This window comes from Schistocerca gregaria, chromosome 4 (genome assembly GCF_023897955.1).
Source record: "Schistocerca gregaria isolate iqSchGreg1 chromosome 4, iqSchGreg1.2, whole genome shotgun sequence".
Classification (NCBI taxonomy): Eukaryota; Metazoa; Arthropoda; class Insecta; order Orthoptera; family Acrididae; genus Schistocerca; species Schistocerca gregaria.
The window spans coordinates 304,121,492-304,146,624 of NC_064923.1; the positions used below are offsets into that span (position 1 = coordinate 304,121,492).

General features: G+C 42.2%; 1 protein-coding gene across 1 annotated transcript in view; it reads left to right on the plus strand.

Annotated features, from left to right (window-relative positions):
- Positions 1 to 25,133, plus strand: part of LOC126266703 (uncharacterized) — a 348,549-nt gene that overhangs the window by 301,567 nt on the left and 21,849 nt on the right. The window contains exons 27-28 of the mRNA XM_049971146.1: positions 13,218 to 13,352; positions 13,574 to 13,898. Coding sequence (XP_049827103.1) covers positions 13,218 to 13,352; positions 13,574 to 13,898 — 460 coding nt within the window. The remainder of the gene's footprint in view (positions 1 to 13,217; positions 13,353 to 13,573; positions 13,899 to 25,133) is intronic.

The window sequence follows — 25,133 nt, forward strand, 5'->3', positions numbered from 1 at the left end:
CGGGGCTATACCGTATATCGAAAAGATGATCTGACGGGGCAAAGGGTGGTGTTGCTGTTTTTGTCTCCTCATCTGAGCTCCCTCTCGTCACCGACTTGCAAGCAGTTGCAGTTGACATTCTTGTGGGTCGGAGGCTCACAGTCTGTTCAGTTTATTTACCACCTCCTGATGCAATAGACTCTGAGGCTCTCACGGACCTTATTAGCCAACTCCCCCGCCCATTTCTTCTTCTGGGGGACTTCAACGCTCATAATGTCTTATGGGGCTCTCCGACTACTTGCCCCAGGGGTCGCATTCTGGAAAGCGTCATGATGTCTGAAGAACTGTGCCTCCTCAACTCTGGTGCTCCCACTCATTTCTGTACTGCTTCCGGGTCGTCATCGGCTATTGACCTTTCCTTTTGCTCTCCAGCACTCGCGGATTCTGCTCTGTGGGAGGCTGCAGCTGACCTCCATTCTAGTGACCACTTCCCCCTCTGGGTTCGCCTCCTGGATGAGGCTGTGGCATTACCAGTGCCGCCCCGGTGGCACCTCTGCAGAGCTGACTGGACACTTTTCAGCCAACTGGCTGTTTTGGAACACCGTGCCAGCGTCCACGAATGGGTAGACCATGTTGCAGCCGTGATCTCACACGCTGCTGAATTGTGAATCCCACGGTCATCCGGTCATCCCAAGAGGCGTCCTGTCCCTTGGTGGACCACTGAGTGCCACTCCGCCATCCGCGCCCGCCGTGCAGCACTGCGCCGCTTCAAGTGGCGTCCCTCAGCTGACAATCTTGAGGCCTTTCGGGTGGCAAGGGCCAGAGCGCGGCGAGTGATTAAAGAGAGCAAACGACGGTCATGGCAATCGTTCTTGAACTCCATCTCTCGCTCCACTAGTTCTACGAAAGTATGGGAAGCCATCAGGAGGATTTCTGGGAAACTCAGCCAGCTCCCTGTCACGGCATTGCTGCGTCAGGGATGTCTCCTCACAGCGCCGAGAGACATTGCCCAGACACTGGCCATGCATTTTGCGGACTCTACCGTCACTATTTACTGTGATCCAGATTTCTGCCGTTACCGCACTGCCATCGAAAGGGGTCACTTGGACTTCCGGTCTCTAAATTCTGAACCCTATAACTGCCCCTTCACAATGTGGGAACTGGATTCTGCGCTGTCTGTGGCTCATGATACTGCGCCTGGTCATGATCAAATCCGGTACAGCATGCTGCGGCACCTGTTGCTGCCATCCAAGGAAGTTCTCCTGAACCGTTTCAATATGATATGGTTATCTGGCACGTACCCTGACTCGTGGAGGGAGGCGATTTTGATTCTCCTCCTCAAACCAGGGAAGGACCGAACGCATCCCAGTAGTTATCGGAGTATTGCTTTGACGAGCTGTGTTGGGAAGACGTTGGAACGCATGGTCAACCGCCGCCTGGTTTGGCTGCTCGAGACCAGGCAGCTCCTTAGCCCCTCTCAGTGTGGCTTTCGGAGATGTCGTTCCACTATAGACAACTTGACCCTGCTTGAGGCCGCCATCCAGCAGGCCTTTCTACGTAACCAGCATTGTCTAGGGGTCTTCTTTGACATTAATAAGGCGTATGACACTACTTGGCGCCGCCTTATCCTCAATCAACTCCATGAGTGGGGCTTTCGTGGCCGTCTCCCCATCTTCATTCGGTCCTTTCTTTCTCACCGCCTCTTTCGGTATCGGGTTGGTAATGTGCTATCGGATTTGTACGTGCAGGAGAATGGTGTTCCTCAGGGCAGCGTTTTAAGTGTCACCCACTTTGCCGTCGCTATTAACAGTATCACGTCCACTATCCGGAGTCCTGCCCAATGCTCCTTGTTTGTGGACGTTTTGCTGTTTTCTGTTCTTCCTCCAGTCTTGTCACTGCTAGTCAGCAGTTGCAGCTTACGATAAAGCGTTTAGAGGCATGGACTGCAAAGACGGGTTTTACCTTTTCTGCAGACAAATCTGTGTGTGTTCATTTTAATTGTTCTCGGCGTCTTTTTTACCTCCCCTGAATTGCGTCTGAGGGACACCGTTCTTCCTTTTAGAGACACTGTGAGGTTCCTGGGCCTCACTTTTGATTCCAAGTTGTCGTGGTTGCCTCACCTTAAAGACCACAAGGTGCGGGCCCTGAAGGCACTGAATATTTTGAAGTGTCTGAGCCATCGGTCCTGGGGAGCAGATCGGGCGCGTCTGCTGCAGTTTTATAGGGCTTTCGTCCGATCGCGTCTTGACTATGCTTGCACCGTGTATGGGTCAGCAAGGCCTTCGTATCTGATGATCCTTGACGCAGTACACCATGAGGGTATCAGGCTGGCCACTGGTGCCTTCCGTACCAGTCCCATCGCCAGCCTGTGTGCTGAGGCAGGGGAACCGCCGCTCGCCATCCGGCGGAAACTCCTCATGGTGCGACGGGTGTGTCATTTCCTTGCCTGTCCTACCTCCCCTGCGTACCCTACCGTTGCCCGACCGCCTATGGAACGTCTCTTTTCCAGTCGTCCCAGGGCAACAGGACCATTTGGGATTCGTGCCAAGCATTTGCTTGAGTCCCTTGGTGTGGAGCGTGTGGCCCCCGAACGACAAGGTTTTACTCGCCTGCCTCCCTGGTTGCTCCAGAGGCCCAGCATCCTTCTAGACTTGTCGGAGAACCAGAGGAACTGCACTCCGGCGTTTGTTTTTACCTCCTTATTTTACGATATTTTAAACCAGCATCCGGACCATGTACCTGTATTCACAGATGGCTCTAAACAGGGGGACTCTGTTGGTTGTGCTGTTGTTTTCCCTGATCGAGTCGAGTTACGGCTTCCTGCGGCGTTTACCATCCTCGATGCCGAATTGTTTGCAATCTTGCGGGCATTGGAGCAGATGAGATGTGTTCCCAGTCTTAAGTTCCTCGTCTGTTCTGACTCCCTGAGTGCCCTTCAGACCATGCAACACTTGTACCCAGTGGATACGGTCGTCCAGAACATCCATGATGCCCTACTCCACCTGCAACGGCAGGGGAAGGAGGTTTCTTTCTGCTGGGTGCCGGGGCACGTGGGTATTAGGGGAAACGAACTGGCGGATGTGGCTGCCAAAGATGCATGTTCCCTCCCTCACGTTGTTGAGTGTGCTGTCCCCCTCCATGCTGTAACCTCCCTTTTGCGTTTTCGTGTTATGCATCAATGGGAAGAGGAGTGGTTGGCAGTGTCTGACAATAAGCTGCGTCTGGTAAAGGCCACTACGCGACCATGGCGTACATCCTACCAGTCATACAGGCGGGATGAGGTTCTCCTCACTCGCCTCCGCATTGGGCACAGTCCCTTAACGCATGGTTTTTTACTCCGGCGGGAGGACCCCCCAATCTGCAGTGCTGGTGGCGTCCAGATTACTGTCCGCCACATTTACTTGACAGTCTTTTATTCTCTGACCAGAGGGCGGTGGTTTCTTTGCCACCGGATTTGCCCTCTATTTTGCAAGACGACGCAGCGACTGTGGTTAAGGTCTTACGGTTTTGTGTCCTGTCCAATTTGTTGCCTCGGATTTTAGGGAGAGGGTTTTAATGTGCTGCTGGGTGACTGGCTCACCCAGGTTTTAGGTAAGAGGGCCGCCAGTCACGATTACCTCCTTGTTTCCCTTCGGTATCTGTTCTCTTTTCCTTGTGTTTCCTTTCCTTTTTTAGTGTGTTTCTTCTCCTCTTGTTTTGCCTCTGTAAGTGAGCATTTGGAACTGCGTCAGGCCTGTGTCTTTTAGCCGTTCTCCTTGTTTGGTGTCCGTCTTCGTCCCTTCACCGCATGTGTTCCTGTTTCTATGCGTTTGGGCGCTGATGACCATGCTGTTTAGCGCCCGTAAACCTCAAACACACACACGAACGATGGCGATATGCAAAACAGCACGCCATAAAAGAGGAGGGATAAATGTGGATTTTTTGTAGCTTGGGGTTTTGTTGCCGAACGCGTCGTTATCATCGTACCATTACTGAAATGTATTCCTCGGAGTCCGATGTGGAAAGAGTTCAGAGATTACCAGACGTCTGACTGTAGTGCCTTCAGTGGCTTCAATATTTAACTACTTGGTCAAATTCAGCAGTGCGGTTTTACGGCGCACATATATAGTAGCTCATGCCGAAAAACTATCCTCGTTGAAGTCAGGAATTTTTCTCCCTCTTGTTTTTAATTACAGTACTGTGTTAGCTAAGATAATGAGCATGTTATGTCTTCCATCAGATCACTTAAGAAGCGTATCTACTTGAATTTTACCATTATTTCATTGTGTTTAAAAATCAAACGACTTTCAAAGCTGCATATTTCTCTGTTCCTCCCTTTCTACGCCTTTTCCTGCAACTGTTAATATCACTGCATTTTAGTTGGTCTAGGTGGCAGGCCAGTACCAAGTTTAATGCGCCAGTAATTGTTGTTACCCCGGATTATCGCTGTGTCGATGTACGCGTAAAGCACAGTATAAAACGCATCACCATTACTGTACTAGACTGTACTCGAGACAGTTTTCGCTGCCGCTCCACATGAAACGAAATTCAATGAAGTTCCAGCGGACGCGGAAGAATACATAGTGTAATGTTTACATGAGGTTTATTCTTATGACGAATGGAGTATAGAAACGGATTTCCAGAAAGGATTGTGAAATGTTTACGTGACCAACTAGAAACGATATTGGTAAACCAAACCGTTGTATGAAATCCGGGTTTGGAAGCACATGTGCCGGCCGGTGTGGCCGAGCGGTTAGAGGCGCTTCAGTTGGGAACCGCGCGACCGCTACGGACGCAGGTTCGAATCCTGCCTCGGGCATGGATGTGTGTGATGTCCTTAGGTTAGTTAGGTTTAAGTAGGTCTAAGTTCTAGGGCACTGATGACCGTAGATGTTAAGTACCATAGTGCTCAGAGCCATTTGAACCATTTTTTGAAGAACATAGCGTTTGACATTTTGATTTAACTTGAAACCAATAACTTTAATAACAATTTAACCGCAATAAGATTCACAAGCAGACAGAAAAACACAGAACCACGTCGGAGCAAAACTTAAAAGAAAGTGCGATAAGCGCCAATGATGGAAACTCAGCATCAAAGCTGCGGTAATACTCCTTGAGGGACTCAAGTCATCTGCGAGAATAAAAACTTTTGGTATCTAGCTTAACACCTGAAGATGTACGCGAGAATTTGGAGAACAATAGGTAGTATAAGAATATTTCTTTGAAATCCGATATACTGGACAAATTGCCGTCCCGAAAGTATTTTTGAGGACACCGATTTATTTAATCTGAAGCCGCCCAGAAAACCGTGGCATCTGGCAACCTAATTCTTTTCTAAATGGACTTTTGAAATCAAAAAGTGTATACCGAAACATCACTGAATGTGGGTATTTTGTTCACGATATCATAACAAATCTTATTATATATGGCCGAGTGGTACTGTTATATGACTTAAATTCCTTGCTTAGCAGAATAAGGATTTTTCTTTGAATTTATATTGTGGTATGTGCACCGTTTGTATTTAAATCATTTCTCTTCTTTATTCATCGTCTTATAGATAATAACTGTCCGAAATTTCTAGTCCATGTTTTTGTTACGGTGCGCTGCCAAAGTTAAGAAACAGCCAACTGTCCGAATCCTTTTTACTCTAATTGTTCAACCTATCCGTTCTTTGCGGGAAAAGAACGAGACCGAAGGGGAACAATATTTGCTTTTGTTTTCCGTTGACTGCTGCACAATTCTCGTTTTAAGTTATGATACGTGGAGTCAAGGGCCAGTAAGTTGTTCGCTGAATACGAGTATTTGAATTTTCCTCAGCTTGGTTTTTTTGTAGGGTAAGAATCAGGCCAAGAGTATGAGACAACACAAAACTGTTACGGGATCTAGTAGGTTTATAAAACCGGACGTAAAATACGTCACTATTAGGCACGAGTCGTGTGTGGAACTTTTCAGAAGTATCAACAGGGAGAGAGGGCTAGAAGGAAGTCGTGGCCGGTAGTAAGGGGCAGTATTTTTAGCTGGCGGCGTAGCCAGCAGTGGCGAGGCATTAGGAGCCCCAACCCATCACGGCAGTAAGCGGCGGGGCTCCGGGCCGCGCCGCGTTCTTATCGCCATCACCGTTTCCTTGCAGAGGAGCTGAACGGAATTCCATGAATCAGTTTGTATTTGACATATCCTCAAGAGGCCCGACCTTCGCAACCGAATTGTAATGAATGTTCGTTTTTCATTATCGTTACTACTGCCCGGCGAAGGTATTAGCTTAAAGATTTATCCCGCGACAGTGCCTATGTGAGTGAGAGGCAGTGTAGAGACACCCGTCTCAATTATCCGCGGAAGCGTCCGCGCGCTTTGCCGTGCGCGGCTTGACAGCGCCAGAAGCCGGCGTCGCGAACGGAGCCAAAATAAACTTTCCAGGTTCCTGACTGAAATTTTAGATCGCTGCCAAGATATGTTTTTATTTCCTAAGCACAACTCTTCCCAAGGATGTTGGTGATTCACGACGCGCTGGGGACAGCAGCAGATCACTCCAGGAATGCACATTTGAAGTTAAGTGGTTGCACTTGAAGAGAGCATATTTCTCGTCCGCCGTAGCCTTTTTTAGTTGTTTTTTTTATAGTACTGTTCCGGTTTTTTTCCGTTAACAATTCACCGACAGATGACGCACTTGCAGGTGGTGCGTATATTTCAGAGAATCTCTTAAAAGGAGGCGGCTTTGTCGCCAATGGGCTGATTTCGAAGAACATGGGAAAAGCTACATCGTGGCGCAACTCAAATCCGATGTCAGGCAATGCATAAAGCCATACGATTGTTGCTTACTAACCAGGTCGGCTTACTACTTCCATTTCTTCTCATCAGCCATAAAAATTCATATTTATTAAATTCGAAACAATCTTATCAGCGGAGGTATTTTAGCAATCTTAAGTTTAGTGTTTATAATAATCTACTGAACACTCCTAATAGCATGCAACATTTATCTGTATGACCAGTTCTGAACCTCAGTGATTCCTGATGACACCCTTAAAGGGTGCATCTATTCATAAAATTAAACCCCCCCCCCCCCCTCTCTCTCTCTCTCTCTCTCTCTCTCTCTCTCTCTCTCTCTCTCTCTCTCTCTCTCTCTCACACACACACACACACACACACACACACACACACACACACACACACACACACACACACACACACCTCCTTTCCTCCTTCCTGGTGTACCAATACAAGTACACATCATCACAAGGTTATCAAAACACCAATTTACTAGCAAAATCATGTTCACTTACTTTCTCTTTTCCTTACTTTAATTATATTCATCTATTTCTTGGATTTGATTGTAGATGGTATTACACAGTACACCTATATTTTTAATTACATTGATCTGCTGTCCTTTGTATTTTGTCAACAAAAACTTTCTCTTGCTTTCCAAACATTTACTATCCACATGTGTTGATCGAATGCCATTATTTCTATTGGGATCTTATATTATACCCTACTTTAATGCAGAGATACCTGTCCCTTTTTTTTTATCAAAGTTAAAAGATAGTATTTTGTCATACAAGATGCAGATGTTACATCTAGAGCCAGTGAGAATGTCATTCAGTGCTTTTCTTTCTACCCCTACACAGTAGAGTAAATTTAAATTTTTCTTCAGCAGGACATTAGCATTCTGTCAGCCTTGAGATATAGCAGTGTAACTCAAAGAATAAGCTTTGTAAGCCCATATAATGCTTACCATCTATTAAGTCATCTGTTGGGAACATTTTTGTGTGTGAACCACAGCTTTAGCTCGCTCACTTTTTTTAATTGTATTTTTCTGTTGCAAGTGAAGTAAACTATGCTGATTATTTTTGTACATCATAGGTACACATTACTCAAAATACAAAGTGGAAGGTTTTTTTCATGTAAGTTCTTCACACCATTATCTTTAAAGCAGACTATTGAAAAGATGGCGCTGTCATAAATTGTGTATCTGTCTTTAATAGTTATTAGCCAAAGTGTATCAGAACATGAAATAATGTAACTTCCAGGAAATTAAAGTTTAAGTTAAAACTTGCTTTTTCTGTTAAACTTGCATGGCACTAACGCATCCCAGGTCCATATACATCTTGTTTCCTGCACTGTTCTTCCTCTCTTCTCTTTTTTCACACTTCTTATTCTTGCTTCTTTGGTATCTTCCAACACTGATTTTTCTGTTTCGAAGAGTCTCCTTCAGTCAGTGGCTATTAGAACTGTATGCATATTTTGTCCACCAGGCACTCCCATCAGTTCCATAATATTAAGCCTTGACACTGTACCATCATTGAAACATAGAACAGCATCTAAGAGACCTATTTTCAAAGTATTTAGACGTACTAGTACAGTTTTTTGTTTCTATTCCCATATACAATTGTTGTAACTTTCAATTGGATTTTGAGTCATATCATGTAAACATTTCTCTAATAACCTTGTGTCACTAAGATCCCTATATGTAGGTTTTATAACTTTCATTACAGAAAATGACAAAGAATGTTTATGGCTGTAGATCTCATGTTAAGTAACAGCCCTTAGCCACACCATGAAACACTGCCAGGTGGGCAGAGTGCATCCAGGATGCATCTAGGGCTGTAGACATACATGTATTGCTGTCATTCATGTTTACACTTTCCTGAACAGCATTTTCGTACTATCATTTGCTACTTCTTCTAAAGTCTGTAGAATAATTTTATTGTACCTGTCAACCATTGTAGGGTGAGGTAAGTCCATAAGAGCACAGAAAATTTGTATTATTTATTCTCTGGTTAGTTATGCCACAGTTATAAACACATTCGCTTAAATTATAAAAATTACAAACAATTCTTAATTTTGATGTACAACTTCCTCTAGCACGTAACTCCTCAACTACCCTCACAACACTGTTGCCACATTCCTTACTCTGCAAAGCTTTATTTATTAGTTCAGATAGAGCAGATAGCTCAACAATAACACAACCTGACTCAATATTTGGCATCTCTATATTATCAGTATTCATGCTGTAAAGTCCGTTGTCCAAATATTTCACTTTTAGCTTTGAAGCACTTGACGTAGTTGAAGCTGATTCAAGTGTTGCATCACGTTGGATTTCAGTACTAACAGAGTTAATCTGTTTGGTGAATCAATTTCCATAAAATTTACGTTGTTTAACACTGAACTACTTAATTCTTCTCATTGTTTTCAAGTGGAATGAGAAACTAATGCACACAATAAGAAACTCCTGCACACAATTACTTCACTGTAAACAAAATATTCATGCTGAATCAACAGCGAACAGTGACGAAACTCTCTGTATAAATGATAAACAACTATAAAGCTTTTGCGGGTTAGCCAACTTGATAGACAAATAAGTCATAAAAACAAAACAAATTAGAGCAAAACTTTATTTTTAATAGAGCTGACTGTGTGCCACAGGGCCATAGTGGTGCGTGCAGCCATTTTAAATTCCTCTAATTTTGGTATTGTTGTGGTTCATTTTCCTAGAAGTAAGCTTTTTTTCGTTCAGAAAACTACAGAGAGAATTTTAAAAGACAAAAATTAAAAAATAGATTTTTTGACAGTTATTCACATACATGTCCCTTTAAGGAGTTACCCAGAAAATTTATCTCATATGACCTTATGGAATGGAGGTATTCATTTGTATATCATCTATATCTGACAATATCTGGGTTGGAAGAGTAATTGGTGATATAGTGAGATACCAGATTTCCATATTAGTTGATGCTTTCAGATGTTTTAACTACTCAGATCCATTTTAATCAGCTATACTTTACTTAACTTTTTGAAAAAATGTCATACTATATGCATATAAACTGTGAGAATGTGAATTTTGTATGTTTATTGCCTGTATGGACAACAGGACAGATATGAAGAGTTAAACCCCCTTCTTTATTTAGCATACCACATGCAGAACCAGATGCCATGACATCAAAATTAGTAGACTAATGCTAATATTTCGTACTTCAACATTAGCAGAGAAATGTCGAACATTTTTATTGTTGGTAAAAATAAACTTGAATTTTATAAATTGAAAGAGTTTTTCTGACAAGTGAATAGTTATTATTTCATTCATAGTGGGGCGCTACAGATAGTAACTATAGTATAAGATAAGTAAAGGATGTAATTGTAAGGGACAGATTACAACTGTGTGCAACATTAGGATAAGTATCCTAGCATTACCCATCCAGTGCACAGGAAGCACAGGATTCATCTGGAACAAAATGCTTCTACTTGTGTGCATGGCCACTCATACACTCCCTGTGCACCTCTGCATCAAAACGAAAATTCTTTCCATACTTTGCCTCTCTGAATGATCCAATCATGTGGTAATCATTCGGGAAAAATTTGGAAATTTGTGGTGAGTTCCTGTGGGACCAAACTGCTGAGGTCATCAGTTCCTAGGCTTACACGCTACTAAATCTAACTTATGCTAAGGACAACACACACATCCGAGGAAGGACTTGAACCTTCGACAGAGGGAGACGTGTGAACCTTGACAAGGTGCCTCAGACTGCATGGCTACCCCACACAACTAACCATTTTAGGGTGAGGTCTGGTGAGCATGGCTGATGTGGGAGATTATAAGGGAGATGATAAGAGATGGCTGTAACTGTTGCATGGGTAGTACGAGGTTGAACATTGTAATGTTGCAAAATGATACCTGCAGTTACATATCAACATTGATTTGATCTGATTGCAGGCTGAAGATGATTTTTTTTTTTAATCAGAGTATGATGGACTGGTGGTGGTTTTTCTCCTTGGCATGTGGTGTCCCAAGATAATACCTAGTTCATCCCAGAAGGGAGTCAGCATAACCTTCTGTGCAGATGGCTGTACCCTGAACCTGGTGGGTTTTGGTGACGAGGAATGTTGCTATTCGCTGTTTCTTCCTTTGGTTGGGGGGTTGTTGTGTTAGTCAACTGTGGTTTTATCTCCTGTAACAGTGCTCATAAAGATCTTATCATCTTCAAAATGCTGCAAAAATTCTTCACAGGCATCAAGAAGTCACTCTTTCAGTTCTGGAGTGAGATGCCACAGCACCCACTTTGCAAAATCCAAGCAATCCTTGAATAATGCAATGTGCTAAGTCACAAATAATGTTCAAGTCTGCAGCTCTTTCATCTGCTATCACACAGTGATTGTCCACCACAATGACTTCAGCTTCCTCAATAGACTCCAGTGTCACGAGACAGTGTGCATGACCAGTATTTTTGAATACTGTAAATAAAATGTTTATCCTAGAGTATAAGCTAAAATGTAGCAGAAAGTGAAGTTCACATCTGGAAGGGATAGGGTAACATAGGGTGAAATAACACAGAAATATTCACAAAGGGAGAAATTAAGTGGAAATTAGAGGATACGAGGGGAATGCTCCTCCATAGCCGGACAGTGGGAGATAAGCATGGGAGGTTTGTTTTTGTACAAGGCTGGAGATTAATTGTGGTCTGCGAAGGCTTTAGTGAGATCTTTGCTATATTTAGAGAGGGAGCACTTGTCACTGCAGATGCGATGACCAAAAGTGGCTACACTGTAAGGAAAGGACTTCTTGGTATGGAACTGGTGGCAGCTGTGAAGTGGAGGTATTGTGGTGGGTAGTGGATTTGATATGGATGGAGATACTGATGTAGTCATCTTTGAGGTGGAGTTCAATGCCTAGGAAGGAGGCTTGTTGGGTTGAGTACGACGGGGTGAAACAAGTGGGGGAGAAGTTATTGAGGTTCTGGAGAAATGTGGATAAGGTGTCCTCACCATCGATCCAGATTGCAACGATGTCATCTATGAATGTGAACCAGGTGAGGGGCTTAGGATTCTGGGTGTTTAAGGAGGATTCCTCTACATTCCTCATGAATAGGTTGGTGTAGAATGGTGCCATGTGGATGCACAAGCCTGTACCCTGGATTTGTTTGTAAGTAAAGCCTTCAAAGGATAAATAATTGTAGGTGAGGATATAGTTGGTCACGGTGACTAGGAAGGAGGTTGTTGTTTTGGGACCCATAGAGCATTGGGAAAGGTAGTGTTCAATAGCGGTATGGACATGTGCATGAGGGATGTTAAGTGTACAGGGAGGTGGCATCAATAGTGGTGAGCAGGGTACCGTTTGGTAAAGGGACAGGAACTGTGGAGAGTCGCTGGAGGAAATGGTTGGTGTCTTTTATATAGGAGGGTAGGTTCCAGGTAACAGGTTGAAGGTGTTGGTCTACGAGAGTGTAGATTTCCTCAGTGGGGGCACAGTAACCAGCCATGATAGGGCATCATGGGTGGTGGGGTTTATGGACTCAAGAAACATGTAGAAAGCAGGAGTGGTAGGAGTGAGCAGAGAGATGGACTCTGGGGAGAGGTTCTGGAATGGGCCTAAGCAATTGAGAGTGCCTGCAGATCCTGCTGAATTTCTGGAATGGTGTCACTATGGCAAGGTTTGTAAGTGGATGTGTGGATGTATCTGACAGCTGGTAGAGTCCTTCTGCCAGGTTATCCTTGTGGTTCAAAACAACAGTGGTGGAGCCTTTGTCTGCAGGCAGGATTATAAGGTCAGGATAAGTTTTGAAATCAGCACAATTATTTAGATCTAAAATGACTCAAAAGTCGAATACAACAAATATTGTGTTAAGAGTTGTTCACCAGTGTTATTGTTTGACAGAAAAAGTTTAGCATAAAAGAAATATTTATTAACTTTAACTGCAGAGTTTGTTTCTAAAGCATTTTTTAAATTATTGTACAGAACTGCTATTAAGTCTGAAACTTTCTGGCAGATTACAAACTTGTCTGCACTGAGACTGAGACTGAAACCCAGAACATTGCATTTTGCAGATGACGCACAGTTTTAATCTGCCAGAATGTATCAAAAGGCACGTACACAGCATGAAAGATTCATTCTGGAAACAATTCTGAAGGCTGCAACTGTCTTTTCTTCCAAAAGTGCTAGTCCCTCAAGGTATGCAGGAGAGCTTAGTGAAGTACAGAAAGTGGAAGAGGGTTATTGGCAGTAGGGAAACTGTGATGACGCGACATGAGTTGCGCCTGAATAGCTCAGTCAGTAAGAATATTGCCATTGAAAGGCTAAGTTCTGTGTTCGAGACTTAGTCCAGCATACAGGTTTAGCCTCCCAGAAAGTTTCAGAGTAGTGCTTATTCCACTGATAGTGAAAGTTCCATTGTGCCTGTTGCAGTGTTTAGTGAAAGTTTCATTCTGGAGACTAATTTCGTTATTGCAGTTTCAGTAGAAGCAAAAAAATGATTTTCTATTTCTCATATCCTCAGGTGGAGGTAAGGGGCAAACAGACACTCAACAATGAGACCTTTCCTCCAGGCTGGTTTGATGAAGACTTGGATCTCAGCAACAGCTGGCGTGAAGCTGAGCAATTACGTTTGCAACAGCTTCACATTGAGCAAGAGGTGAGGGACAACATTATACTCTCATATTTGTTAATTGTGAATATCTTTGTACTGTGATCACATTGTTTTTATTTTGTATGTGACACTTTTGTTTTACTTTCTTATGAAAATATTAAGATTTTGTTGGTATGTAATAGAAGGTAAGTATTTCTCAGTGTATCAAAAGAGCTCTTTTGTCCGATAAGTGTGCCATGATACAGGTGATATTATCTTGTCTTCAGATACGGCGGTTGGAAGAACAGCAGCATCAGCAACAAGCACTGGTTCTGGTCCGTGAAATTCCAGACAAGCCTCCACCACCGTACACACCACGTGGTACCACACTGCTGTCATCTTCGGTGCTTTGTCCACCACCAGCAATTGGTGCTTCAGCACCCCGTCACCGTCTTATAGAACTCGTGGCTGAGGCAACTCCACTGCTCATTTCCACTGGTACACTGCCCATGCTGCCTCCGGAAGACTTTTGTACCGGCTACAATCCTTCCATCCGCAAGTTCATCTTTGACCTCAGTAGCAGTCTTGTCAATGAGGCTGTCAGCGTCCCATGTGAGTAAATGCTGTAATTATTCTACACATCTTGTGTGATTTTGTATAAAACATTCCACTTCCAGGTAGGTATGAGGTATGATTGGAAAGTTTAAAGAATGGGCTTGTAATTGTACAGTGGTGGTACTTACATGCTACTGTGACGCATCTCCTTCAAAATAGTCTCCTTCTGACTGAACACATTGACTCCAATGGTGTTCCACTTTTAGAAACATTTCCGGAAATTTTTTTCCTGAATGTGTTAAGGATGCTGTCCGTATTTGCGTGGATGTCTTCAAATGAGTCAAATTGCTTGTATTTCAGTGAAAATTTCAGTTTAGGAAACAGGTAGAAGTCTACAGGGACCAAATCAGGGGACTATGGCAGTCGTGGAAGTGCAGGAATTTTGAATTTGGTCAAAAATTCTACAATGGAGAAGGCACGATGAGCTGGAACATTGTCATGATGCAGCACCCAGCTCCTGTCTTTCCACAATGGAGGCCTTTTCTTCTGCACCTTTTTGCGCAAACAGTCAGACATATTTGTAGTACTCCAGGTTAATTTTCTGTCCACCAGGGGTAAATTCATGATGCACAATACCAGTAGAATCAAAAAAAATCACAAGCTTTGCCTTCACCTTCGGCTGACTTTGGAATGCTTTTTTCGGTCGTGGTAAACCTGGAGTCTTTCACTGCGATCACTGCACTTTGATTTCAGGATCATATCCATAAACCACGATTTGTCACCTGTAATTACCCTGTTTAACAAATCTGGGTCATTTTTAGTCCAATTAATAGTTCTTGATATACTTCAAGTCGGTGTTGTCTCTGGTCACCAAGTTGCGGACTTTCACAACATTTGCATTCATTTGAGGTGGAAGGACGGCCGCACCGTGGTTCATATTCAAATGATTCGTGACCATTTTGAAATCTGTTGAACCAGACAAAAACATTTGACTAGCTCATACAATTATCTCCAAAAGCCATTTTTAATAGTTTGTAAGTCTCAGAAGCTGATTCCCTGGTTTTAAAACAAAATTTCACACAAAATCGTTGCTCCGTTTTTATGTCCATTTTCACGCAGACAGAATCTGCCAACAAGCCCTAACAGACCTGCACTCAACCAGGTGCCACAATGAACTGAATAAAGGAAATTCAGTTTCCTGTCAGAGGGCATTCAAGGACAAGGCAATGACTCAGTCCCTACCCTCCGTGTACCTGCCTGCCAAACCAGTAAGCAGTAGCGGATCCATTCTTAGCACTTTCCAACCACAACTCGTATGTTGCTTCAAATGTTCTGTTATCTATAGGGTTGATATAATCTGCAATTAGTCTAAATTATGATACAAATGGTACCCATATCAGACTAGTCATATCTGCATTTCATCCTCCTCCTCCTCCCTGTTCTTCTTCTTCTTCAGTCAAAAAGTTACTTCGTTGGAGGGAGCTCAGTTAAAAAATACGGTAACTGAGAAATGGTTTTGTATGGGAATTAGTAATCTTCATATTGTCGTGTAATACATTGCTTGTCGTTATTGTGCAGCCTAGACCACGTATCACCAGACTACTGTTGAATTTCTTGAGGAGAATGCTATGCTGTGTGTGTCCTGTTGAACATTGTTAAAACCAGTCTCTATCCAACAGATTTTATGTTCTCATGTTGCAAATTGCTCTGATATATAGCACTTACACCATGTGATCAAAAGTATCTCGACACCAATAAAAACAAACATTTTTCATATTAGGTGCATTTTGCAGCAGAATGGGGCACTTCGCGGAACTCACGGACCTTGAACGAGGTCAGGTGATTGAGCGCCAATTGTGTCATACGTCTGTATGTGAGATTTCCACATTCCTAAACATCCCTAGGACCACTGTTTCGGATGTGATAGTGGAGTGGAAACGTGAAGAGACATGTACAGCATAAAAGCGCACTGGCCGACCTCATCTGTTAACTGACAGAGTCCGCCAACAGTTGAAGGGGGTTGTAATGTGTATTAGGCAGACATCTATCCAGACCATCACACAGGAATTCCAAACTGCATCAGCATCCACTGCAAATACTATGACAGTTAGGTGAGAGGTGAGAAAATTTTGATTTCATTGTTGAGCAGTTGCTCATAAGCCACACATCACGCCGGTAAATGCCAAATGACACCTCGGTTGGTGTGAGGAGTGTAAATATTGGACAATGGAAAAGTGGAAAAATTGTGGGTGGAGTGATGAATCAGGGTACACAATGTGTGGGCAAGGCGAATGCCCGGTGAATATCATCTACCAGCGTGTGTAGTGCCAACAGTGTGGTCATATTTTTCATTGAGGGAGCTTACACCCCTTGTTGTTTTGTGTAGCACTATCACAGCACAGGCCTACATAGATGTTTTAAGCACCTTCTTGCTTCCCAATATTGAAAAACAATTCTGGGATGGCGATTGCACCTTTCAACATGATCGAGCATGTGTTCATAAGGCACAGCCTGTGGCGGAGTCGTTACATGACAATCACATCCCTGTAATGGACTGGCCTGCGCAGAGTCCTGATTTGAATCTTATAGAACACCTTTGGGATGTTTTGAAACGCTGACTTCATGCCAGGCCACACCAACCGACATTGACACCTCTTCTCAGTGCAGCACTCGAAGAAGAATGGGCTGCCATTCCCCAAGAAACCTTTCGGCACCTGATTGAACATAAGCCTGCGAGAGTGGGAGCTGTCATCAAGGCTAAAGGCAGGCCAACACCGTATTGAATTCCAGCATTACTGATGAAGGGCACCATGAACTTGTAAGTCATTTTCAGCCAGGTGTCTGAATACTTTTGATCACATAGTGTATGTGCAGTTTTGATCATATTCCTGTGACATCTGTAACAGGAACCATCATATTTTTTCTGTTTATAGGGAAGCACAAAATGAGAGTTCAAATGCATCTGCTCTACAGATTCCCAAGTTTTATTCTGCTTTGTAGCCAGTTAGTCTGATAATCAGAAAAAATTGAGGCTCTGTATTAATAAGAACTTAGGACTTGCATTAGGTAAGGGCTGGATTCAGATCTCTTTCCAACTTTAGAGGTCATTTCTACAGGATGGTGCAGAGGAGCAGAAACTTTTGTGAAGTTTATGTTTGCATTTTGCCAACATGGTGACAGTGTGGCAGCTGCACAAAAAGTATTTTAACGCTACTACAAGGTCCTGGTCAGATTCCTTCTTTACACAATCAAAAGGGTTTGTAACTCAGAAGAGACCAGTTAGGGTTTGAAGAGGGAAAAAAAGCCTGATGGGCATGTATTATATGTACATACCTCAAAAAATTTTGATGCTGTGCAAGGTGCAGTGTTAAGGAATCCTCATTGTTCAGTGCGAAAAGTTGCCTCGTCATTGGGGTTTGGATGTTAGAGGATGGAAAGAACACTCCATAGCTTTCAATTTGATCATTGCAAGCTTCAGGTTGTCCAAAAACAGAAACCTAATGATTGTGTATTGCATTTATAATTTTGTGGATACCTGTTGGCTAAAATGAGCGAGGAAGCCAACTACATTGCAAACTTTTGGATGTCAGATGACGCCCATTTCCACCTTAGTGGATTCATTATTAAGGAGAATATATGTTACTGAGCACAAAAAAATCTGCTGTGCTTCATCAGTGGCAATTAACAGTGCCAAAGTTACTGTATGGTGTGCAGTGCTGTGTCGTGGCATGATAGGCTCTTTTGAAGATGGAGGAGGCTCCACTGTCAGTGTGACACCTCACCATTATGTCAACATGATACAGACTTTTTGTCTCAAAGGTTCCACTCTCTTCCAAATCTTGATATTCATCACACCTGATTTCACCAGGATGGAGTCATCTCACACATTGCCTAACTATCAATAGCTGCAGCTTTTGGAGATCACATAATTTCAAGCAATGCTGACATCGCTTGGCCACCATGCTCTCAGACCTCTCTGTCTGTGAGTACTTTTTATGGAGACATCTGAAGATCATTGTGTACTGTACTAGACCAACGAACCTTACTCATATCAAGATTCAGGTTAGAGAAAATGCTGCCAACTTGGAGAACACGTTACGGTGCACTGTGCAAAGTCTGCAGCATCGACTTACTGAATATGTTGAGATGAGCAATACTTAAAGGACATAATTTTTTAAAAAGTGATGCCTGACGAAATTTCCTCTGCGTGTTTCAGCATAAAATAAAGGTTATCAGTTTTCTTGATTTTTTCCTAATAATTCCAGATTCTTTTATTTCTCTGTCCTCTCAATAATGGACTGCAACTGATAACTTTACAAACCATATTAAAACTACACTATTTCCACTCTGAGAATCATATTGTAGCTGGCAAAGAAGTTCCTATTTGTGAATAATACCGAATGATTTAAAAAGAAAGAACAGACTTCAGCTGTTTATTACAAGCAACATGGCAACTACATCACAAGACAAATCATTTTGTGTGTTGGAATTTGCATGAAGTCAATCCATTGTTCAAGTGCAACAAGCATTCTGCCAGCAATTTAGCAAGAAGTCATCTCTGCACAAGCATATTTATGAAGGGTGTTCTGAAATGACACCTGCGTGTGAAGTCATACAAGTTGCAGTTACTGCAGCAATTTCGCCACAACAACTGTAACAAAAAGTATAAATTTTACATTTCAGTTCTCCAGGATATGGCTGAGGACACTTTTTCTGAACTTTTCATCTTTTCAGACAAATTGGTTTCATCTACGGGTAAAGTAAACAGTCATTATTTTAAAATTTAGGATCACAAAATCCTGGCTTCACTGACAAACATGAAAGAGACTCACTGAAACTGAATGTGTTCTGTGCCATTTCTCTTCACAAAGTTTATGGACCTTTCTTTTCTTGGAGCAAACTGTGACTGGAATGTCATACCTGGACATGCTGCAAAATTCGTTGTGTCCTCAATGTCACAAAAGTTCCATTCCTCAGTTTCACCTCGAGATGTGGCGTTGTCTTAACATCACTATCCCTCAACATTGAATACGAAGAGGTGGACAACAAAACTTATTCATTGCTTTTGTCCTCCCATGTCACCAGACCTCAAACCTTCGGGTTTTTTTGTGGGGATGTGTAAAAGACTGAGTACTTGTCCCACCTGTGGCAGCTACTCCTCAAAAGTTGAGAAATCAGATTGTTGAAGCTGTCAGTTCAGTAAATTCATGTCATCAAATTGATTCATGTGCAGAATTAAATGGACTACCGTTTCGATGTTTCTTGAGCAATGCAAGGTGCTCATGCTGGGTGAAACAAGAATTGGTCTTAAAGAGTGTTTTGTAAGCCATTTCTTGTGTGCATATATTACATTTCCTTAAGATTCTTCCATTGAATCTCAACAAGACATCTGTGGCATGTGCAATGTGTTTCTGTCTTTCATAATTTGTCAGTAATAAACAGTTGAAATCTGTTCTGTATTTGAATCACCCTGTATTTTGTTAAGTTTCTTTGTCACACCGATAGACAGTGAGTGACAGCAAGAATAAACAGAATCTGTACTTCCACTGTTATTTATCTGCATTCAAATTGCCATCTTGCATTGGTTGGCAGATGATACGTCTGGTTTCTCTCTTGGGTTCCATTTTTAGACAATATGGAGGGAGTAAAACTGATGGTAAGCCTCCATATGAGCTCTTAATTCTTCTGATTTCTGAATCATATAGAGATGAAAGTAATATGTTGCCCAATTATTCTTGGAATATACACTCTCTTAATTTCTATTGTAAACTTCTCCTAGATGCACACTGCTTCTGGTAGTGTCTGCTCCCATGGTGAATGACCCCATGGTGAAAAAAGAACTGGTTTTGAGAACTGTTTTGTAAGCCATTTCTTGTGTGCATGTATTACATTCCTTAAGATTCTTCCAATGAATCTCGGCAAAACATCTGAGGGTTTTTACAGTGATTATCACTAACGACATGATTAAGCAGTAATGGTTCATACTAATCTTCATGCATTGCAACCACCCTATTGATAACAGCATCATCCATGGACAACCTCATGGAACATCTTGCCCTATCACTCTTGATTGGAAGTACTGCTAAAATTACCTTTACATCTGATGATTGTGTTCTATATCTACATACATATTCTGCAAGCTGCTGTATGATGATTGATGGATGGTACCATGTACCGGTGCTAGTCATTTTCTTTCCGATTCCAGTCAGTAATGGAACAAGGTAAAAATGATATCTATATGGCTCTGTACAAGCTCTAATTTCCTTTATCTTGTTTTTGTGGTCCTGGCATGAAATGTACATTGGCTGTAATAGAATCTTTCTGTAGTCAGCTGCAAATGCCTGTTCTCTAAATTTTCTCAGTGGTGTTTAACTAAAATAACATCTCTTGCCCTCCAGGAATTACCATTTGTATTCACAAAGCAACTCCATAACACTCACATGATCAAACCTCCCAGTACCGAATCTAGCAGTGCACATGTGAATTGTTTCGACGTCTTTCTTTAATCCAACCTGAATGGGGATCTCAAACACTCAAGCAGTTCTCAAGAGTGGATTGCACAAGTGCTCTACATGCAGTCTCCTTTGTAGATGAGCTACACTTTTCTAAAACTCTCCCAGTAAACCAGAGTTGATCATTTGCCTTCCCTTCTACCATTCTTAATTGCTCATTCCATTTCATATCACTTTGCAACAATAAGCCTACATATATATAATCAATGTGACTGTGTCAGGCAGCACACCACTAGTACTGTATTCAAACATTACAGGATTATTTTTTCTACTCCTCTGTATAACTTATACTTTTCTATATTTAGAACAAGCTGCCATTCAACATAGCAAATAGAAATAGTGTTTAAGTTATCTTGCCTCCTACAGTCACTCAATGACAATACTTTCCCTTATACTGCAGTGTCGTCAGCAAACAGTTGCAGATTGCTGATCACCCTTTCCACCAAATCAGTCCGTTTCTGTTAATAACGACTTGTTGAGTTCTGCCTATAAGGAAGTCCTGCAATCCAATCACAAATTGCTACAATACTTGGTAAGTTTGTATTATTTTCACTAAGCAACAGTGCGGAACTGTATCAGAGACTTTACTGGAGTCAAGGAACCCATCACTAACCTGGGTACCATTGTTTGCGTCTCTCTGGATGTCATGGACAGAAAGAGTGAGCCAAGTTTCACAAGATGCCTGTTTGAGGAATCTGTGTTAATTTACACATACAAGATTTTTCTCCTCCAAAAGTGGTATAATGCATAATCATAAAACATGCTCTTTAATTCTGATCTTAGTTATACAGAGTTATAATTATATTCATCTGTCTGACACCTCACCTCAAAAGTGGAAACAACATGTAATTTTTTTTTTTTTTCCGAATACTTGCTACCTGTTGTTGTTCCAGCAATATTTTGTAAACTGATGCTAGAAGGTAAGCAAGTTTTTTTGCATATGTAGAAACACATTCAGTACAGGTGCCTTTTCACTATTGAGTGATCTTAGTTAATTTTCTTTCCTGCAGTCACTTATCTTAGTATCTGCCATTTCAACATTCATAGGATTATTGAATGTAAGAGGCTTATTACAATGTTCCACAGTGAAAAAATTTTGGAAGACGAAGTACTGTATCATACAGTGCAGGTTTTCATTCCTCCTCCCTTAAGCCATGGTCCACGGCAGAGAAATACACCCTGGACTGCAGCCTAATGTCCGTAAAACAAAAACCACCAAGGTGTCACCTTTCATTATGTTGCTAGTACAATAACTGAGTAACTGAATAACCGAATAACTGAATAGATGATTTCGATCTGCTTACTGACAGCTGGTAAGAGTAAAACTTTTTAGGGTTTTTATTCGGCTCAGATTAACCTTGGGAGAGCCAGCCCTGACAAAACTCTACCATCTGGTGTGCAAGATGTATGAGGCAGGTGAAATACCATCAGACTTCAAGAATAATATAATAATTCCAATCTCAAAGAAAGCAGGTGTTGACAAATGTGAAAATTACCGCACTGTCAGTTTAATAAGTCATCGCTGCAAAATACTAACACGAATTCTTTACAGACGAATGGAAAAACTTTGTAGAAGCCAACATCGAGGAAGACCAGTTTGGATTCCATAGAAATGTTGGAACATGTGAGGCAATACTGACCCTACGACTTATCTTAGAAGATAGATTAAGGAAAGGCAAACATACATTTCTAGCGTTAGTAGACTTAGAGAAAACTTTTGACAATGTTGACTGGAGTACTCTCTTTCAAATTCTGAAGGTGACAGGAGTAAAATACCGGGAGTGAAAGGCTATTAACAATTTGTGCAGAAACCAGATGGCAGTTATAAGAGTGGAGGGACATGATAGGGTAGCAGTGGTTGGGAAGGGAGTGAGACGGGGAAGGAGTGGTTGGGAAGGGAGTGAGACAGGGCTGTAGCCTATCCTCGATGTTGTTCAATCTGTATATTTGGCAAGCAGTAAAGGAAACAAAAGAAAAATTCAGAGTATGAATTAAAATCCATGGAGAAGAAATAAAAACTTTGAAGTTCGCTGATGACATTGTGATTCTGGTAGAGACAGCAAAGGACCTGGAAGAGCAGTTGAACAGAATGGACAGTGTCTCGAAAGGAGAATATAAGATGAACATCAACAAAAGCAAAATGAGGATAATGGAATGTAGTCGAATTAAAATGGGTGATGCTGAAGGAATTAGATTAGGAAATGAGATACTTAAAGTGGTAAATGAGTTTTGCGATTCGGGGAAAAAAATAACTGATGATGGTCGAAGTAGAGAGATTATAAATGTAGACTGGTAATAGAAAGAGAAGCATTTCTGAAGAAGAGAAATTTGTTAACATCGAGTATAGATTTAAGTGTCAGGAAATTGTTTCTGAAAGTATTTGTATGGAGTGTAGCCATGTATGGAAGTGAAACGTGGACGATAAATAGTCTAGACACGAAGAGAATAGAAGCTTTCGAAATGTGGTGCTACAGAAGAATGCTGAAGATTAGATGGGTAGATCACATAACTAATGAGAAGGTATTTAATAGAATTTGGGGATAAGAGAAATTTGTGGCACAACTTGACTAGAAGAATGGATCGGTTGGTAGGACATGTTCTGAGGTATCAAGGGATCACCAGTTTAGTATTGGAGGGCAGCATGGAGGGTAAAAACCGTAGGGGGAGACCAAGAGATGAATACACAATCTGACAAACCTTCACAGTACTGGTGCTGGCTAGAAAAAGCGTTTATACTAACCTACTTTATGAAGAAGCTTTGTGGACCCTACAGCTTATCAGCCTGGCAACAGACCTGCAGCTTGCCATGATAACACAGATGAATACACTAAGCAGATTCAGAAGGATATAGGTACTGGGAGATGAAGAAGGCTGGAGTAGCATGAGAGCTGCAGCAAACCAGTCTCTGGACTGAAGACCACAACAACAACATTCAGATCAGTTGGCAAAATTTTACTTACCTTGTCAAACACTTTTCACATCTCTCTCCTAACACTTGTCCAGCTTGATTTGGTTTTTGTTTGTCAAAAGCTTGATTTAGTTTTTGTTTGCCAACAAGGCTTCTACTTTTTTGTCTCTTGTCAATATTGCTAAACAAAAAACTTTTTATTATTGTTAACATTCCACAGAACACCTGCAGTCATTGACCCTGGAACAGCCTTATGATCACCGATTGTCTGCTCTGCATTTGCTGATTCAAGAAGTTCAGCTGTGTTAGTTACTTAGGGGTCTAGACTTTGCCCCTGTGTGTCAGTTCTCTGACTATTTGCTCGGAGTAATTTTCAGGCAATATATTCAGAATACATATTTGTGGGCACCAGTTCTAAACATACAAACTTTTGCATTCCAAAGCTGGCAAATGAATAATTCCGTTATATCACAATAGCATTATCTGAAACACTCTGCCTCAATGGCTCCTGGGGCAGATGGTCTCTAAAAGCGCCCAATTACAATGTATGACCCATATTTAATGATAATCTTCACCCAAATTATTTCACATTCAGGTCCTGTAATAACTTCACTATATGTATTATCAAGTTCTATATAGCAATAACAATGCCACCCCCATTGGCTCCTAGGCTGTTCTTGTGATTTACATTCTATTCTGAAAACAGTACTTCATTGCTATCCTCTTTTGGTTTCAGTCAGCTTTCCGTTCCTATTACGATGTGGATGTCATTACCTTTAATAAGTTAGATTAATGTTGGGGCCTTGCCATGGGTAAGGGACATGAGTTTCCTCTTCTGACATTTCAAAAACTTTTCCTTAAATAAACGCATGGTCCCCATTGTTGGGTTTGACCTACCACCAATTTTTGGAATTCTCCAGAAATGTGTATCATGCAGGGAATATTGGCCAGTGCGGCATATGCTCCACCCTTGCACCTTTCTATCTTTGCTCTCTTCTCTTTAGTAACGTAATACGCCCAAAACTCAGCATGGTAGCTATCCGGTTGTGGAGTGGGGGTGTCATGGAGTACTTGCATTGTGGTAACCCCCTAACCGTGCAGGGATTACACTGTTGGTGCCTGAGCTGAAAACTCCCCATTTATGCCAACGAGTATGTGCCCGCTGTAACTGGGGCATGGGGCCTCCGAGCAATGGATTACTGCCCAGCTGACCGTGGCTGAAACTGGGTGGCACCCATAGGAACAGCAGATGAAGTTTTCTGTCGCTGGTACCCATATGAACCCAGCAGTCTCTATGGAAGGCAAATCTTCTTTTAATGCACAGAGATACAACCCTAAAATGGTACCTCCCCTGGCTACACCAAGAGAGGAATGTAGGACTTAATGGGAAGCAGAGAAATTCCTTCTGGCCACAACCACCTTATTCTTTGTGCAGAACTTAGAAGACAAGTTTGAGAAGTGGCAGCCATCTCGAAAATAAAAAGTATGTTAGTTTTGATCAAAACAGCTTCCCCTGCCCAGTCACAGGCACTGCCCACTTGTAACAAGTTAGGTGACATACTGGTGACTGTCACTCCCCGTAACATTCTAAATATGATTCAGGGCATCATTTTACACCAAGACCTGTTCTTGCATGTGCCAGCATGCAGCGATGGGGTGTTCACTTTGACTGTCGTTTACATAGGGGGCAACAGGACAATAGGGTTGCAACTGGTGCCTTCATCTTGATCTTTGAAGGTGATCCACTGTCTGCAAAGATCAAGGTGATGGTATAGCGATGCGATGTGAAACCAGATGCTCCCCCACACGCAGCGATTGAAATTCTGGCACATATCTGTGTGTTGCAATGCTAGCTTCATCTCTAGAGATTGT